Here is a 16,894-nt window from a genome sequence, read left to right as displayed (position 1 = left end):
AGATGCAGGAAGCACCAATGCAGCCATCCCTTCAGAAAGAGAGCGCCACTGAGCCCCACAGCCCTGCCCAGCAGACAGCAGAGAGGCCGGCGGTCCTAGCAGCCAAGGGCCCCGTCTCTGCTTTACTAAGTTTGGCCGACCATACCCCAGTGGGTCTACAAAAAGATTGGTCTCTCACTGCCTCGCTGCTTTATGTTCAATGTGCCATTAGGAACCGCTTCGTTCTTCTTCCAAGGAATGATGGGTACACAGTAAGGCATTGGGCTCTCTGCTTCTGCTGGATGGCACTGAAATAAACTATTATCCCACTCAGAATGTTAATTACTTCTTTACTATTAAAAATTAACAACAGTCCTTTTACTATATTTGACTATCGTATTAGTATATAAACATTGTTAATATTTGTAATATGAATATTAATGGCAAGTTTTACACATGGATTCATAATACTTTGCAATATTAGTAGCCGTAATCATAAACACATTAACAGAGCCAAAAGCAGCAATCACACTCAAAATATTTTACAGGGATTGTATCCTAGCAACTGTACAACACACCTGCAAGGTAGGCCAGTTATCTGCCAAGCCCCCCAGGGTTGAGGTCCCCTTCCCCGTAATACTTCAATTAAAACTACGAGAACAATTTAAACCAACAGGGGGACCTGGGTCAAGCCTCGAAAGTAAAATCTGTTCAGAGGTGCCGAATCTCAAGACTGGAGAAAAACATGACTGCAGGCGAGACGGAGCATGAATTAATTGCAGGACGGCACTGCATGCAGCGCAGGTGGCGGCAAATGGTTCTGCCAAAGCCTGCCTCGAGGACAGGGCAATGACGAGCCAGGGGGACCCTAGGCAGCCTCCCCCTGCCTTGAAAAAGCACAGAGCCCCTCAAAGGTCCCCCAAGCATTCCCTTGTCCCTCTAGGGTTTAATGACTTTGGTGTACAGTGTCCCTGGTCAGTTTCCTCCTCTTTGGATTTCCCAATTCATTGGAGACCAGAATAACCAACCCCACCTCTCCAGACCAAGCAAGGGCAGCTTCCCTTCCCTTCCCTTCCAGGGTGTTTAAAAGATAGTCAAGCAGAAGTAACAAGTAACTCATCATGTGACATATAATTTTATTTTAAGTGGAAATAGTTGGAAATTTGAGACCTGCTTTCTTAGCATTATAAAATGACTCTGACATTGTAGCCCATCCAGAGAATCTCCTAGAAAAATCAGCCAGCCGAAGCTGGCTTGGGCAAACATATCAACTGTTAATCTGTGACCAGTTAAATTTAATTGCAACCCCATTAAACATTCTTAAACTGTCCGCCTGCCTTTCTTACACAGAAATTCTGCAGAAAATATGATTCCTAAGTACTACAAAAATTAAAGCTACCTGTGCTGTTTGGAAAATTGCTCGTTTTTTAATTGTTCCAGAATCTTCCCAAAAATCCAACCAATCTCCTCCCCTTTTGATGGGGGAGGAAGGAAATGGGATTGGTTAGAGATGAAATCTCTAATTGCACTCCTCCCCCCACCCATTCCCTTAGGAATAACATCCTCTGAATTTTTAATTCAATATTCAATTGCAGTTTAGATTTCAATTAAATATAGTTCACAATCTAACTTCTACCCACAGGGAATTTTTTTTGAAATTCTAATTTTTTTAAAAAAAATTCAGCTTAGACAAACTTTTAAATTTTCAAAAACATTTTTTTCTACACTGAGGTTCTTGGAATGGGGGAAAAAAAGATTTTAAGCTGCAGAAATCTGTTCTGTTCCAGCACAGAAATGCCCCTTTTCAGGTTGTCTGCTGCAGCTGTGGAGTCGGCCATCTTGATATTTTGTTCCCATTTTAAAGTAGAGACTCTGCAGGATTTGCCCTTTTCTTTCCCTTTTCCCCCTTCAGATTTAATGCTGCTGTTTTTGTGACCCTTTTGCCTCAGATGCAGAAGCTGCACATCACTTTCCACAGAGATTTAAGTAAAAAAATTATGTGAATTAGTTACTCATTCTTTGTAAAATGCAAATTATAACAGAAAAGGAAGAGACACGACCAAAACTCAAAAGGCAATTTTACTACTCACAAACCCATGTGAGAAATTCAAAAGTATATTGCTAACTACAAACTAATCTGTAGTTGTTAGTGAGATTTTCAACTTGGTTATCGGGCAAAAAACCCCAATTTTTAAAAATTTCTTAAGATAGCATAATTTAATTTTGCAAATTTTTGTTATTTTCTAAAATCTGCAACTTCACATCTGCAGTGTCCTCAACCAGTAGCATTTTGCATACACTATTATTAGTCTATTGAAGCCTTTATACATAAAGTGTTACATTGAACTCACAAGAGATGTTATCTAGTATTATTTTAGGGTGGAAGCAATACAATCACTCCCCCCAGTTCTACACAGATTATAAATTAAATGCTGGAATCATTGTTTTAATTGTGCCAACAACATAAGCTTTCAGAAAATATACGTCGTTTCAGAACAAAAGGCTTTTCTGTAATCTTAACTTGAGCTTCTCTGACGTTGCAGGATTGGCTCATGTTTAAAAACAAAGCTCTTTCAAATCAGATTTGAATAAAACCTTAAAAGTCATTTCCCCACAAAAAAATTGGGGTGTGTCCTCAGAAATTTTCATATTATGCACATACTTATTTAAAAATTGTAAATTAAGTTATACTTTATGAGAAAATAAATCCAATACTACTTAACTGTGAAATCCTTTCGAATTTGCAAGTACAATTTTTAATTGCTTTACAACAATTCTTCAACCTTCACCCAAACTGATTTCTTTCAAATTGTTCTTTTTCTCCTTAATTTTATTTCCCGATACCGCCTGTAAAACAGCTTATTTTTCATTTAAAAAGATGGGGAGAGGAACGTCGATTTCACCAAATTCAACCTTAATTTGCATATTAAAGACTCCGGTTTAAAAGAAAAATTTGCTGACATCCAAGAGAAGCAGGCTGATTCCAGCATTTCTCAGATTAAGAAAATTCCAGCATGGAAAAGATATCCCAAATACAACCAACGATTTAAACTTTCCCTTCGAAAACAACAAAAAGAAAAAAAATATTTTTTCCTCAAATTTAATTTTTTCCCCTATTTTTGGAATAGTCTCCCCTAGGTGGCGTCGTTTTAATAAGAGAAAACTCGTTTGGAGAAAATTAGAAAAAAAAAACCCCACACACAAACACACACACCCCAGCCAGAGCTAGCGGAAAGCCCTCCGGCCCTGGCCCAAAGGCGGGCGCGGGCGCCGAGGGGGCCCAGGGGCCGAGGCCACACGGCCCGGAGGGCGATGCAGACGCGGATGCTTCGGGAAGCCGGGCGGAGAGAGGGGACGGCGCGGCAGTCGAGTACTCGCGGCCGAGGGCGATCGCGCTTACCTGCGCCGCGGCGGCGGGGGCGGCGGCCCCTCCTGCGCCCTCCTTGCCTTCCGGAGAAGAGGCGGCGGCGGCGGCGGCGGCTCCCTCCCCGCCGCCGCCCGCCGCCCCGGGGCCGCCCGGCTCCTTCATGGGGCTGGGCTGGCGGGCGAGGGGCGGCAAAGGGGGCTCCCGCCGGGCCGGGCCGCCGCTCTCGCTCACCAGGCTGCTGCTCCCGCCGCTGCCGCGCGGCGCACAATGCGGAGCGCCCGCCGCCGGAGCCGCCTCCCTGGCCGCAGCGGCAGCGCGGGTGGGCGGCTCGGGCTCCTCCGCCCCCTGGGAGGACATGGGCCGCGCCAGCCGCTCCCCAGGCCGCCGCTTCAGCGCTGCCGGGCCAAGCTCGGCCGGGGCGGGGAGCGCGCCGCAGTCGGCGCCGCCATCGGAGGAGGGGGCGGAGGCGGCCCCGGCGGAAGGGCGGAGGGAGGCGGCGGCGGCGGCGAGCACTCGGCTGAGCCTGCCGGCCTGCACGCCGCACCGCGCTGCGCCCAGGGCGCGCCGCCTCTCGCGCGCGCCTCCGCCGCCTCTCGCCCGGCCTCCCTCGCCGCTCTGGTGGCGCGCGGTTGCTGCGGTTCCTCCTCCGGCGCGCACCGAGGCGCCTCTGCCCGGGAGCCCGTCCAGAGCGGGCCGGTTCCGGCTGCAGGGCTCGCCCGCGCGGCGCCCAAAGGAAGGCCAGGCGGGGCGCTTCCCGGGAATGTGGGCGCGGGCCGTGCACCTGCCGCGAAGGCCCTCCGCAGGATCGAGCTGCTGAGCGCCGGGGCCTCGCTCCCCTCCGGGCCGACGTGGTTTCCCCGGGCCCTCCTCCTTCCAGCCGCGCTCTCCAATGCTCGGATCTGGAGCAGGCACCCCGCCCCGGCCCAGCCCACAATAGTCCAGCGCACCTGCACGGTGGCCTTTTCTCTGTCCTGAATGGAGCCGGCCAGGCCCCCTGGGACCAGGGAGAGCCAGGGAGGTCGCAGCCCCCGGTGGAGCGGTCCCGCTCCCCAAAGGGAGACTCAAAAGCAGCCAGGCTAGCCCAGCCAGAGCAGGAGAACCAGCCTGGACCTTCTCCGGGAGCGGAACTCTTCATGGATACAATATATCCATGGCTGGGAAAGAATGTTACTATTGACTAATAGGACACACAGCGCAGCTTTGCACAAAACAACGTGAAGGGCTGGGCCGCCCCCTAGAAGCGGGCTCCAACCCAAACGAAGCCCTTCCGGCTTCAGGCGTGGAGCAGGCTGGGATGAGGAGAGGCGACTTCAAGCAGGAAGGCCAGGCCACACCGCGGGAAGCCAACTTTCAAAATTTTAAACCACTAAACAGAACCGTACAAAAACATTATATTAAGTGACCGATTCAGTCCACTAACCTGGGCAAGCAGGAAGATTTGTAGCAGCCTGACCTGTTCATGGCAAGTGCACAGGACCGCAATCGGCGTCCGGCATGAATCATGGGGCATTCTGCTCCCAGCCCTTTAAAAATTATTTGGGATAACAGCACCGGTAGGATAGGTGCAACTGCCCATTTGATTCACCTTATAGCCTCTCCTCACAGCCTGGAGGACTTGCTGCACCAGTGGCACCATTTAAATATCACCTGCCTTTCTGCAACCAAGTGAGAGCAATAGTAAGCCTATCTAGGCCTCCTCACCCCTTTCAGCAGCAGCTAATCACAGCCAAGCAAGTAGTTGAATTGCAAAGAGGCCAACGCTGTTTCACGTCATCTTGGCAGGCTGGAAGGTGTAATGGTGGTTCTACATCCCACTGGAGTAGGTGCAAGTAAGGGGCACATCACAGAAATATATTGACGATTCTGCGTGGAATGAAGGAAATAGATATTCTCTTATCATTGTAATAACATCCAGTGGGACAACAAAATCATTGATGCAACAAGATTTAAAAATGGTGGACAGTGGGCACACCCAACATTTTAGTTTCTTTTTTTTAACTATCCTCAACAATAAGTAAGCAAAGCATCTGCCTGATTGTAAGCAAGCCTTTCATACTAGTGTCATATTAGCCAAAAGGCAAATGCCACCCCTCGGGAAACGTTGCAGCTTCTGTGAAGGAAATGCAAGGCACGAGACGCTGATGCCTTCCTCCCGTTGCCCTGTATGGATGATGCAGCTGCCCGATAATGAGGCTAATTATTTTTCATTTTTTAAATATGTCATTTTAAAATACAAATATTTTAAATATAATTAAATAAAGGTGTTTGGAGATGTTCTGCAAGGAAAATGAACAAATAGTGATCAATGCCACAGCCAAGGCTGCTGAGCTGCCTGCTGGGATCCATGCTGAATACTAGCATTACACAAATGCAGAGTGCAACGACCTGGGAGAACATCTGCTGGTATTGGTTCTGGTGGAACTGGAAAGAAGATGAATTCTTCACCTGCAATTTAATTTCAGTTAAAAAACAATTAGAGGTAGCTGCATAGGGCAAGTCTTCTCAGGAAAACAACTACAGTAGTATTAAATGGGGGTGGGGGTGGTAAAAATCAATTGCTCAGCAGATTTGGAAGTTGGTATTGATTGTTGTTAGTTGGTATTGATACACCTCTCTAAATACCCCTAAAACGGTTCCACAGCATGCCAGAAACTGGGCTGCTCAAGAAAGCAAAGCCCCATCCACGTGATGGAGGCAGTACACAAACCCACGCCCCCTCTGGTCCGGGGGAAAACCTCTCTCCACAGAACAAGTCTCTGGTGCCCAAAAGGTGGGGACCACTGCCCTAAAAGACACCATTCTTTTTTCTGGGGGAAAAAAAGAATTGATTTGCACCAAAAAGTAGCCGACAGGATTCCAGCCCGCCAGCTAAATTTCCCAGCAAGTCCTTGGCTAACAACAGAGACCCAGACAGTTGGCACTTTCTTCCTCTGCAAAGCCGTGCTGCCTGGGTTGTGGAACTAGCCCACAGCCTGTCTGGACTTGTCCAGTAGTTCTTCCTTCTGTACCAGGCTCTGACCTCAACCAAACCTACCCCTTGTCTAAAGGGGGAGGGAGGGGGAAGAACTGCGTTCTTGGTTTATTTCTAATTAGAATAAATTCTAATTTTACTGACATATTTCGAACTTTAAAGGCAGCCCAAAACTGAATTTTTCCACACCTTCCCATTCCTTCTCCACAGTGAGTAAGTCTAAACTTTTTTCATGAGCACAATATGAAAGAAAAGGACAACCAAAATCCACTGAGTTTCCTCTGGTACCAACCACAGCATCAAATCTTCTTCATTTTAAGCATGAAATACAATTTCAATTCATTGTCCTGGCTTGAAAACAGTGACAAATATATTGTATTTATTATTTTAAGATCACCTTAATTATAAACCAATCATTTTTATTATTTAAAATAGTAACATGTTAAAAATTAGATGGCAGAAGGAAGTATTTCCCCAGAATACTAAAAGTCTCTATTTAAAGAAGGCAGCAGCAAACTGTGGATACTATATTCTCTGAAAAATCCATCACAACATCCACTTCATTAATGCCGTATTAAACAAAACCAAAATTTTGCCCTAGCACACACCAAAATATAAACTTTATTTCCCACAGAAGGCAATTCCAGTGTATCTTGACCTATCCTTAGCATAGATTTCTTTAATGAATCACATAACCGGACATCATCTAAGTTAGGATTATTAATTATAAGCATACCACATTAGGGAACAAGTTCATAGTGCAAAATCTGGGCTTTTTACCACTAAGAGTTTAGTATCCTGAGCGACAGTTGACCTCAAGGATCACAATCATCCTTGCTGGCAGCTTCCTTAGTTCACACAACATACATGCAAATTTGCCCTACAAGCCAGCCTCCTCCTGGCAGCTGCTTAGCTAATGGTTGTCTTTCTCTGGGACTCCCTGTCTCCCCTCCCACCCCACCTCCCAGGACAGATGCCAGGGGCTGCTTCTGCGCTTCTCCTGCCCCGGCAGCTGTGGGGCAAGAACCCTCTTCCCACAGGAGCATTAAACAGTGGGCGCCTTTTTTCCCTTCCCTTCCATCCTGCCCAATTCTCAAGTCCCTGAAGTTTTCTCACCAAGGATTTTCAGACCTGGTTCACCGTTGCCTCCTTTTTCTAGGCTGAGAGAAAGTGACAGGCCCAAGTTTACCCAGCAGGCTCTGTGCCCAAAGCGGAACTGGAACTCACATCCTCCCAATTTCTATCCTGATGCCTTAACGACTACACCTAACCGGCTTTCAGATGATACTAGGTAAAGGTTCCCCTACACGTGCGTGCTAATCGTTTCCGACTCTAGGGACCGGTGCTCCTCTCCGTTTCAAAGCCGAAGAGCCAGCGCTTGTCTGAGGACATCTCCGTGGTCATGTGGCCGGCATGACTAGACGCCAAAGGCACACGGAACGCTGTTACCTTCCCACCGTAATGGTCCCTATTTTTCTACTTGCATTTTTACGTGCTTTCGAACTGCTAGATGATACTATCGCCCTGCAAATACATGTATAGAACATGAAAGGATGGTTTGTAGATGACTAATATTTAAAAGTGCTGCGTAGCCTACCCAAAATCATCATTTTATGCACAGTGCTTGCACACCTGAGTCAGTGCAGAGGAAAAACAAAATAGATCCAGAGGACCCATCAAAATAATACAGAGCTAGGACCTTGGAGGTAAGGTGGAGGGTAAGAGATGGCAACGTAACTCGCCTTGCTTACTTTTCAGTGGATGTTACTTGGGCAATTGGCATCTAGCAGGGCACCATGCCTTTCTGTGCCAGTTTGTTTATTGCTTGCATGGCTAAAAGTCAGCTTCTTTTGGGTGGGCAGTGTTGTGTGTGTGTTTTTTAAAACCTAAATTATGCTGAGCGACACAGCAGGAACACTGCCCTCTCTTGGTCACAGAAGTCTTCTACAATGTAGAGCATCACTCAGAGGGGAATTCTATTTAGCTCGGTGAAATTGGTTAATGCTTCGGAAAAAAGGAGCCTCGGAAGAAGATGTGGTTGCTGAAGCCCTCTTTGAAGTAATTTCCATCTCCCGTTTGTAGACTCTAAAGACGATGAAATGTAAGAAAGAAGCAGCATTGATCTTTGACTCAAAAATGCCTCTGGCTTCCCTGCATGATATCCTTTGCAACTGTAAACCTAGTTTGCAACTCTGTTACATTAATTTTTAACTTTATGTGGAATTGTCCAACTAATTCCATGACCTTCTATTTCTTTACATTTCCTGAATTGTGAATGGCCACCATGATGGGGATGACTTGTAACCCAACTTTATTTTATACAGCTTGAGGCAGTCCAGATGATACTAGGAAGGACTTCTTCCCCCCCCCCTAGAGACCCACATTCTGAGGGAAGCCGGAGGGGAGGGCAGCGTGAAAGGGAACTTCAGTGCCTGGAACCCGAGGGTTTGCGTGAAGGGCCCTCGGATGGCTTCAGTGGGTAGCCCCGGACAAGCCCACGTGGCCACCAATCCCACCACCACCTTTTCCCGAGCCCCCTGTCCCACGCCCTGCCCCACGTGGGTTCCACTGGAGCCTGCCGCAGTGCACCCTTCCCTTCAGGGAGCACCCTTGGCGGACCGGGCCGGGTGGGGAAAGCTGCACATGCCAGATGCCTGCTCTGCCCCCACCGCCCCCCTGCAGTCCCCAGGGCACCTGCCCGCCAGATGGGGAGCGGGAAGCCTGGAATGGGACCCGGCATCCCTTATGGAACAGGGGAAGCCTGAAAAGGAGGCGTTGGTGAAGGTCCTCCTGGCCGCTTTCTCCTTCTCTCTTCCCTGGGGAGGAAACCATAGAGATGGAAGAGGCCTTAGAGGTCACCTGGCCCAACCCCTGCATTACACCCCTCATTTTAGAGCATGTGTGCGTGTTCGTTTTTAAGCAATCTTTGTTTAATGAATAGCTGCTCGTTTGTTGCCTGATAAGCCAACCAAGCTGCCTCACAAATTAATGTAGCTGCAAAGAAACAGGGAAAAGAGGAAAGACGGCTTAACATGTATTGTCTCTTTATTTATCCTAAATAGACATAATGTAGTAAAAAACAAACCGACAAAAATATTTTAAACTGCAGAGATGGGCCTGAGTAGTAAACTAGGCACTTGGTCAAAAGATTTGCTGGAGGAGATTTAATCTCTCTGGACCCAAATATGAACATCCACATGGATATGAATACAAATCCAGACACACTGTTGTCTCACACATCCTTTTATGACACAGCACAGAAACATACAGATGTTTTTCAGTCTCTACAAAGTACACTGCCGTTGCAACAAGATGCTGTAAGCTTTTCACACATCTGCTGCTGGAGCAGATGTCAGAGTCCAAAGAACAAGGAACAAGACTGACCGAGAACTGACTGACATTCTGCCACACACTCCAAGAGTCAGGGATAAAACCAGGAGAGAAATAATGGCAATAGGGTAATAAAAAATATTGCACTTAAAATTTATAAGGAAACTCAACAGGGAGACATTCTCACAGACACAGTGTCCCACTAGAAGGCTTCAATAAATAAACCTAGCCAGGGTTACGCCTTTCAGACGGCTGAAGAAAAGCAGGACAGGACAGTCAAGAGGGAGCTTTCTGCCAAGATCCAAAAGGAAAAGTCTGCAAGTGGGCCTCTCCCTCCGTCTGGTTCTTGTGAGGATGTGGCCCGTTCGTGAAGGCCACGGATGTCCCAAGACGGTTCTGTGTGCAGGAGGAACTCACCGCAGCACAGCAGAAGGGTGGAAGAAAAGTCGTCCAAGGGAAGGTCTTCTCCTTTGCAGCTTTGGGTGCTATGACTTCATCGTACCAGGGGGGAAAGCAGGTTCTTGGGAAGAAGGAATAGTAAAGCTGCTTAGTTCTGTAACCCCAAGGTCCCTTTGGGTGGGAAGACAGATTTATTTATCCAGATAATCCCTTAGCCAAAAATGTAATTATTTGTAAACATCCTGCTCCCCTAAAGTTTCCTGGAGGAAGACCCAGCCTCTTCTACAGGGAAGAGCAAGGCTTCCTGGGGTTAATGAGATCCAAGTACAGCTCCGAGCGCAGGAAGCGGGGGTAGGAGTCCTTCTCCATCAAGCCATAAATCCGCCTCTGGGCAAGATCAAAGCAGCCCCGGCTGATGTTTTGCAAGTTCTCTTTGGTCTGTTCCCGGGTGTAGGAGTCCAAATTGACCTAGAGCAGGACGGACAGACACTGGTCACTGTCAGGCTGCCGCTTATTCGGAAGGGTGACATTAGAGGGACAGAAGAACAAATCAAATAATTACAGCTCATTGTGTTCTGTGCTAAGCCAGAGATAATGCAGTTTTCGGTAAGTGGCATAATATCTGCTGGAGTTTTATCTAGCCATGAAGTATGCTTCAAAAACCTGCCAAACCTATTCCGAGCTTACAGTGCCCGGAAGGCAAAAAAAGAGACGAGGGAGGAACTTGATGCCTCCAGCAGGGCCTTTCAAGATTTCAGGGGGTAAAGCTGCCTTACAAACGTGGAACCAACTTAAGAGCATCTCTTCTCCAAAAGGGTCCTTGGCCTTGTTCCTCTGATGGAATCAGGGCAGGAGGTAGCACAGGGGTTTCCATTCAGCAGTTTTGAAAATGTGCTTAACTTTCAGCAAAGTTCTTTCTATTCCACACTTGAGCCGAGCAAACTTTCTACCATTTGTCTGGCTCCCAATCAGGCCGGCCCCAACATTCAGGCGCCAACAGATACCCAACATCTCTTCCGCTAGTTACCTCTTTGCACGACTGGACAGCAATGTATTCGGTGAAGATCTTCCTGGCCTTGGCTATCATCTTGGACTGAGACTTGATGTTCCTGTATTCCTCACATGCCAGCCAGAACTCCAGGTTCTCCTCACTGAACTCGGTGTGCAGGAAAGAACGGAAGGCAGCCACCCCATCTGAGCAGGGACGAGAGGATGCAGTGGCTTTTGTGAGAGGTGGTTAAGCTACAAAGTCACCCAGGCTTCTCTGGCACAGCCACCTTACAGGGGAAGCGTAATAGATAAAAAGGGGGAGGGCACTAGGCAACTTTTATGTCAAGAAGCAGGTTCTCCATGAAGAAAATGTTACGGGCTTTGTATCCAGAGGAGAAGTTGGATTAAGAGGATTTTTCTTTCAGTGCTTCAGATCTTCTGATCTGAAGTTGTTTCGAATCAGTATCTCTGGGCATTCGAGAGGAGGCTGCTCCAAAACTCACAGAAATGTGTTTACATCAAGTCTCTCCAGTAGAGATACTATATATCTGTCTCTTTGGAGGACTGTTTTTGCGTACGTGCACAAAACCTATGGCTTAATCACCTGGCACGCCAAAGCCCCCAGGCCGAGTTGCACCTCTGCTTAGATGGGCATTGTGGGGGCAGTGATGGGAAAATGTGCTTTGGACGTCCTGCTCCTAGTCACAGCATGCAACACCTGGCTACTCTCGGACTTTCAAGTCATCCAGGTGCTCGGCAATATTATTCTTAGCAAAAGTCATCTGCCTCTGGCCCAAACAAGTACCAAGGTCCCATAAGCCAAGGCGGGAGAGAGCAGGGGAAGGAAAGTAACTGCTACTCTAAAGCTTTGCTCCATTTCCATTCTTGAATGTTTTAAGATCTGAGTTTGGAATTAACGGGTGAGAGTTTACTCAAAAGCTCTGAGAAAGGAAGGGGAAGAGGAAAAAACGCTGACTGGTCTTTGACAATTTTAATTCAAACACTTACAGCAATCTGATTTTTGAAACTCAACACTCGAAAAGGCTCCTTACATTTATGTTGCAGCAGCTTTTCCAGTGAGTCTCCCCACTCGAGAACTTCTTCGGGAGGCGGCCTGGAGGGGTGGGCAAGAGGAGGGTTACTTTGGCCGGGCGAAAGATGGAACACCTTGGGGAGAAGGGGAAAGAAACAAAACTCCCCACCAGAGGGGTTTATTAAAACACCTCCTCTTTAGAAATGGAATAATTCTAGAACAAAAATAAATGCTTTGACCAAACTAACTCAAAATTAGGTACTTTTATTTAACCTGCCTATCCTACTCTTCTGCAGTTTAGTGACATTATGCAGAGAACAAAGGAGTAAGAAATAGTAGTCCAAAGGGGCAATGTAAGAAAAAACACTGGAATCAGAGCCAAATATAGTTTACCACAACCTTGTTCTCCCCCCCCCACCCCCCACCCCGCAATACATTTCTTCTCCTTGCTGCCTTCCTGGCTTCCGCCACCTCTGCCCACCACTCCAGGCACAGCGTCCTGAATGGGTGTTGTCTCCAGCCAAGCGATCCCAGAACAGGCTTTGGCTGGGCTTGTGGCTTATGGGTCCAAAGGTGCCCCCTGTCTTTCCCACTGGCAGCCAGTGTGACACAAGTGAGGCTGGCCATCTCATCCACACCTCAGTCAGGTTTTCTCCTAAACAAAGGCAGTTTCTGTCTTCAGGGATTGCTTCCTTACCACAAACTTCCAAGTCTCCCAAACCATCTCAGTCTCACACCTTGCCCAGCTCCGCCCTCCCCCTCCCCCCTTGCCTCGGAAGAAAGTGGTCGGGAAGAATATAAGACTAGGCAAAGCCCCCCCCACCTTAGTTCCGCTCGCGCCCCTCCCCCCCTTACCGCAGAGGCTTCATCCCTTTGTCGGCCTTGTCTTCAGGCTGGCCCCCCAGGGCTTCATGCCGCTTCCGAAAGAGCCCCAGTCGGTTCTTGACGTCTTTGGCCCTGCAAGGCGAGGAAGCCAGGAGGGCGGGTGAGCATCCAAGCCCAGCCATGGAGGACTGGAGAAGACCTGCCGGGGCGGCGCCTCTCTTCCACTCCCGACGCCGCAGCGGTCACAGCCCCTCTGAACGCAGCCCCTCAATGCGGAGGCGACACCCCCCCCAAGCAGCCCTCGGTGCAGGCAAAGCGGAAGGTGCTCGGCACACCAGCAGCCCCGCCATCCCGCAGCGAGACCAACCGGACACGAAAACCAGCCGGGGAATTGGGACGTTCCCACGTGGCTAGGCGCGGGCGTGGGGCAGCGTACTCCTTAGTGGTGTGCCGTCGCTGCAGGCCTCCGCCTCGACCGCTTCGCCCTGGAGCGCCCCGGATCTCCGCCTGCAGGGCGCTGAAGAACGGCACGGCCCGGGCCAGAGGGCGCAGCCGGCCAGCCTTCTCCGAGAGCCGGGCGTCCGCCCGTCCCTCGCCCAGGGGCCGCCGCACGGATGACCCACGCCGGACGCCTCTCCTGCTTCTGGGCGCCGCTGGCAGCCGGCACCGAACCGCGGCTATTTTTAGCCAGCCCGGGAAGGGAGCCCGGCCCACGCGGGCAGGCAGGAGAGACTCCGGGGCCTCCGCCGGTGGAGCCGAGAGGCGGAGGCGGCCTTGGTTGCTGATCCCACAGCGCCCGCGCCTGAAAGCTGCAGAGACGACCCCCTCCCCGCCTCTCCTCTCCCGGCAGCCACGGCCCTTCTCGCCACCAGGATACGTCGAGCAGCAGCCCACAGAGTTGTTTCGCCGCTGCCGCAGGCTGCCTGTCCATCAGGTGCGGCGCCAGCGCCGACCCTCCGCACAAAACCGGCGGTGTTCGTGCCCCGCTTCTCCCACCCGCAAGCCCGAGGCAATCGCCGCCGCAACCCCTCTCGGGACAAGGGGTGGGCAAGCAGCGAAGGTCGGGGGTGCACCGAAGCCCCGTCCAAAACCGGGAGTCGAGCACTGGTGCCCGCTTCGGGGCAGCAGGAGGAACAGTAGAGCAGGCTCCCCCCCTCCACTGGGCAGCTGGGGATCCGTGGGAGGCCGAGCCCTTAGGCGGGTCTTCTCAGCCCAGCGGCCATCCCCACCCGGATTAACAGGTGTCCAGAGCAAGGAGGAGAAGCCTCTGGGAGCTCCCAGATCTGTGAGGCTGGCAAGGCAGCCCCCCCCCCCCACCTCCTGGAAAGGAAGCCGAAGGAAGGCAAGTGGTCTGGAGGCTCCTTGGTCCTCTCCTGGAGGACCACCTGAAGGGGACAAATGCCCTTCTTCTACGACACAGCCAGGAGTGGGGGAGCTGACTCCCACTCAAGACAATGATCCTAAAGAGAACGAAGGGCGCTGCGTGCCTGTATCCATCCCACCCTCTTTCCTGGGGAGGGTTAGGAGCAGGGAGGAACATCCTGGATCAAACCTGCTTTTTTCGGGAGGGGGTTGGGGACAGTGGGTGTTGTAATTCCTGGCTCACAGTCGTGGGAGCTGTGGCCTCCAGAAAGTGTGCCTCAAACCATTTGGGTGCACTGCCTCCATTGCCACCAATCATGCACCCAGCACAGCTTGTGCTAGAAGAACTTGGGTTACCATCAGCTCAGATAAATACCAAATTCTGTCCCTTCCTTGCAGGCCGGCGATGAGACACTGTGCCACGAGGGCTTCTTAGCGAGGCATCTGGGAGGTATGACTAGGGGGAGGGAGGGATGAACCCTACATCCCTCTAGACGGACAGCATGTAAGAGGTGGATTTCCAAACCTCCACCGACTGCTTTTCCTTCCGGGGTGGAGAAACTCTCTCTCCAGAGGCAACCAGCCTGTGCAGCATTATGGGGACTCTGAACAAATGGAAACTGCCTTCCGATTCACAGCCTTGTGTTCCGGGCCCAAAAAACCGATGGTCAAGAGAGATGCCTCCACCCACTCAGGCTATTTAGGAAAAGGACCCACACCTTGACCAAAGCACAGACACACTTACATTGTCTTGTTCATCTTGTGGGCTGCTCCTGAGTCACAAACTCCTTCAGGATCCAGCACCTGCTGTTGCTGTCGCCATCATCACCGCAATGGGAAGGGGGGGGGATAAAAACTAGGTAAATTCAACTGAGGGAGACACGAAGGAGTTAACTATTTTCAATAATTTTGCTACTGCTCTCTTTGGCTTATTCTTCTTTTTACTGTTCACTGCCAAGAATCTGAACGGATTTGTGTGGCTTACAAACACCGTAAAACAAACGAACGAACCATCCTCCAAGAGCAGTGCTCATTTGCCAGACCGAACTGGCTTGGGAATCTCTTTGCTGGGGCTCCCCTGACACCCAGAACTGGGGCAAACCGTGGGAAACCGTGTCTTGGTCAAGCGCCACCAGCCTAGCTCTCTGAGGCTTCCGAGTCTTATCAGGCCCAGCACATTCCTGGGCCTTTTGGGTGCGCCAGACGGGCATGTTTCCTCTCATTGTTGAGAGGAGGGTTCTCCGCTCCCAAGCAGGAACTGGCTAGGGCTGGCCTCTTCCAGCAGCAGGCAGCCCCCACGGAAGGCAGACCGTTCTGCTCGGCACGTGGGATTATTCTGCTCACAACCCATTTGCTGGTGTGTGAGAGGAGGAGGAGGAGGAGGAGGAGGAGGAGGAGGAGGAGGATTATAAGAGGACTGGAAGTGGGCCTCGGCTCTGGGGAAGCGGGCTGGCTTCCCTGCTGAACGTAACCTAGCAGGACCGGGGGGGGGGGGTTTCTTGTGAAGAGGGACCGGGTCCATAATTCATAACAGGCACCAGGTCGTTTCCTTCCTTTTTCAATATCGAGCCTCTGACGAATCCAGTTAAGGAAAAGGCCAGAGCCTAATGCCAGAGACCTGCCTGGCATATGGCAGGTAATGGGAAAGGCCCCCAAACCCCCCCACTGGAAGTGCTGCTCTTCCTCTCTGCCCCTGCCTCCCCGCCTCTCCCCGGGTACTGGAGTTCACGCTTGAGGGACCCGCTTTGGAAAAGGCTGCCAATTCCCTTCTGCTTTGGCAGGGAGCAGCCACACACGGCTGCTGAACCCCCCCCCCCTCCGGAAGCCAAGCAAGCACCTCTGGGCATTTCAGAGCAAACTGAAATGGCCCAACAACCGTTCTCAGAAAAAGCTCCTTTCCTGCATCTCTTTGGAATGGCCAGTCATTTCAGGCACATCCCCTAGGGGGCAGCCAGCACACACTGTGTGTGCAAACCAGGGATGAGGAAGACCAAGGAAGGCGTGTCCCTCCCTCCCTCTGTAGGAGGAGGAGGAGGAGGAGGAGGAGGAGGAGGAAAGCCAGCAGCCCTTGCAGGCCAAGAGTTTTGCAAAGGGACCTTCCTCCACAGCCCCCACACGCGTGCTGCTTCACACGGACTTCAGGTCCTGCTGCTCCCCTCTCCTTATTTTCACAGCAGCCAACAAGTAATTGACGTGGTTGAAAACAGAAGCTGCCCATTTATCCTGAGCCCAAAGTGCTCAGCCGTCAGCATCTCGGACGCCCCCCTCCCCCCCAGGCAGCTGGCCAGCCCAACAACATCCTCCTGCTGCAGAGGGAAACGGCTGGGCTGGTGGGTTATCCTGGCAAGCCCTGATCATGCCCACCTCACCCCGGTCGACCAAGGTTGGCTAGAGGGGCCATGGAGCTTGCTTTCTGAAGACGCCACAAGAATCTGTTCTGCTGCTTCTGAGCCTGTCCCACAGCCCTACAGGTAGCCAGACCTGACTCTGGCCAGCGTTTTGGGCTTGCAAATGCCTGCTTCTCTTCCCACGGCGCCCTGCACAATGCTGTGGCATCGGCAGTCTCAGCTGTGAAGGTCCAGGAAGGACACTGAAAAACATAATGCGGCACCAAACAGGTTCCTGGAACCATTTGTGC

At 50.7% G+C, this 16,894-nt stretch overlaps 2 protein-coding genes across 6 annotated transcripts in view; both read right to left on the bottom strand.

Annotated features, from left to right (window-relative positions):
* ZNF618 (zinc finger protein 618) overlaps positions 1-3,903 on the bottom strand; it is a 43,295-nt gene extending 39,392 nt beyond the window's left edge. The window contains exon 1 of one of the 4 annotated variants that reach the window (XM_083375360.1): positions 3,380-3,903. In XM_083375360.1, coding sequence (XP_083231486.1) covers positions 3,380-3,703 — 324 coding nt within the window. In that variant the 5' untranslated portion in view covers positions 3,704-3,903. The remainder of the gene's footprint in view (positions 1-3,379) is intronic. The other 3 variants (XM_083375359.1, XM_083375358.1, XM_083375361.1) reach the window with 3 other exon arrangements.
* Positions 3,904-9,338: 5,435 nt separating this feature from the next.
* The window catches only part of RGS3 (regulator of G protein signaling 3), a 48,877-nt gene continuing 41,321 nt past the window's right edge, over positions 9,339-16,894 (bottom strand). For both annotated transcript variants that reach the window (XM_083374905.1, XM_083374906.1), the window contains exons 29-33: positions 15,002-15,069; positions 12,925-13,026; positions 12,089-12,150; positions 11,074-11,240; positions 9,339-10,514 (exon numbers count right to left, since the gene is read on the bottom strand). In XM_083374905.1, the coding sequence (XP_083231031.1) occupies positions 10,329-10,514; positions 11,074-11,240; positions 12,089-12,150; positions 12,925-13,026; positions 15,002-15,069 (585 nt within the window). In that variant the 3' untranslated portion in view covers positions 9,339-10,328. The remainder of the gene's footprint in view (positions 10,515-11,073; positions 11,241-12,088; positions 12,151-12,924; positions 13,027-15,001; positions 15,070-16,894) is intronic.

The sequence above is a fragment of the Vipera ursinii genome (assembly GCF_947247035.1).
Source record: "Vipera ursinii genome assembly, chromosome: 16".
Taxonomy (NCBI): domain Eukaryota; kingdom Metazoa; phylum Chordata; class Lepidosauria; order Squamata; family Viperidae; genus Vipera; species Vipera ursinii.
The sequence above is the reverse complement of the archived record's forward strand: the minus strand, read 5'-3'. Positions and strand labels throughout refer to the sequence as shown.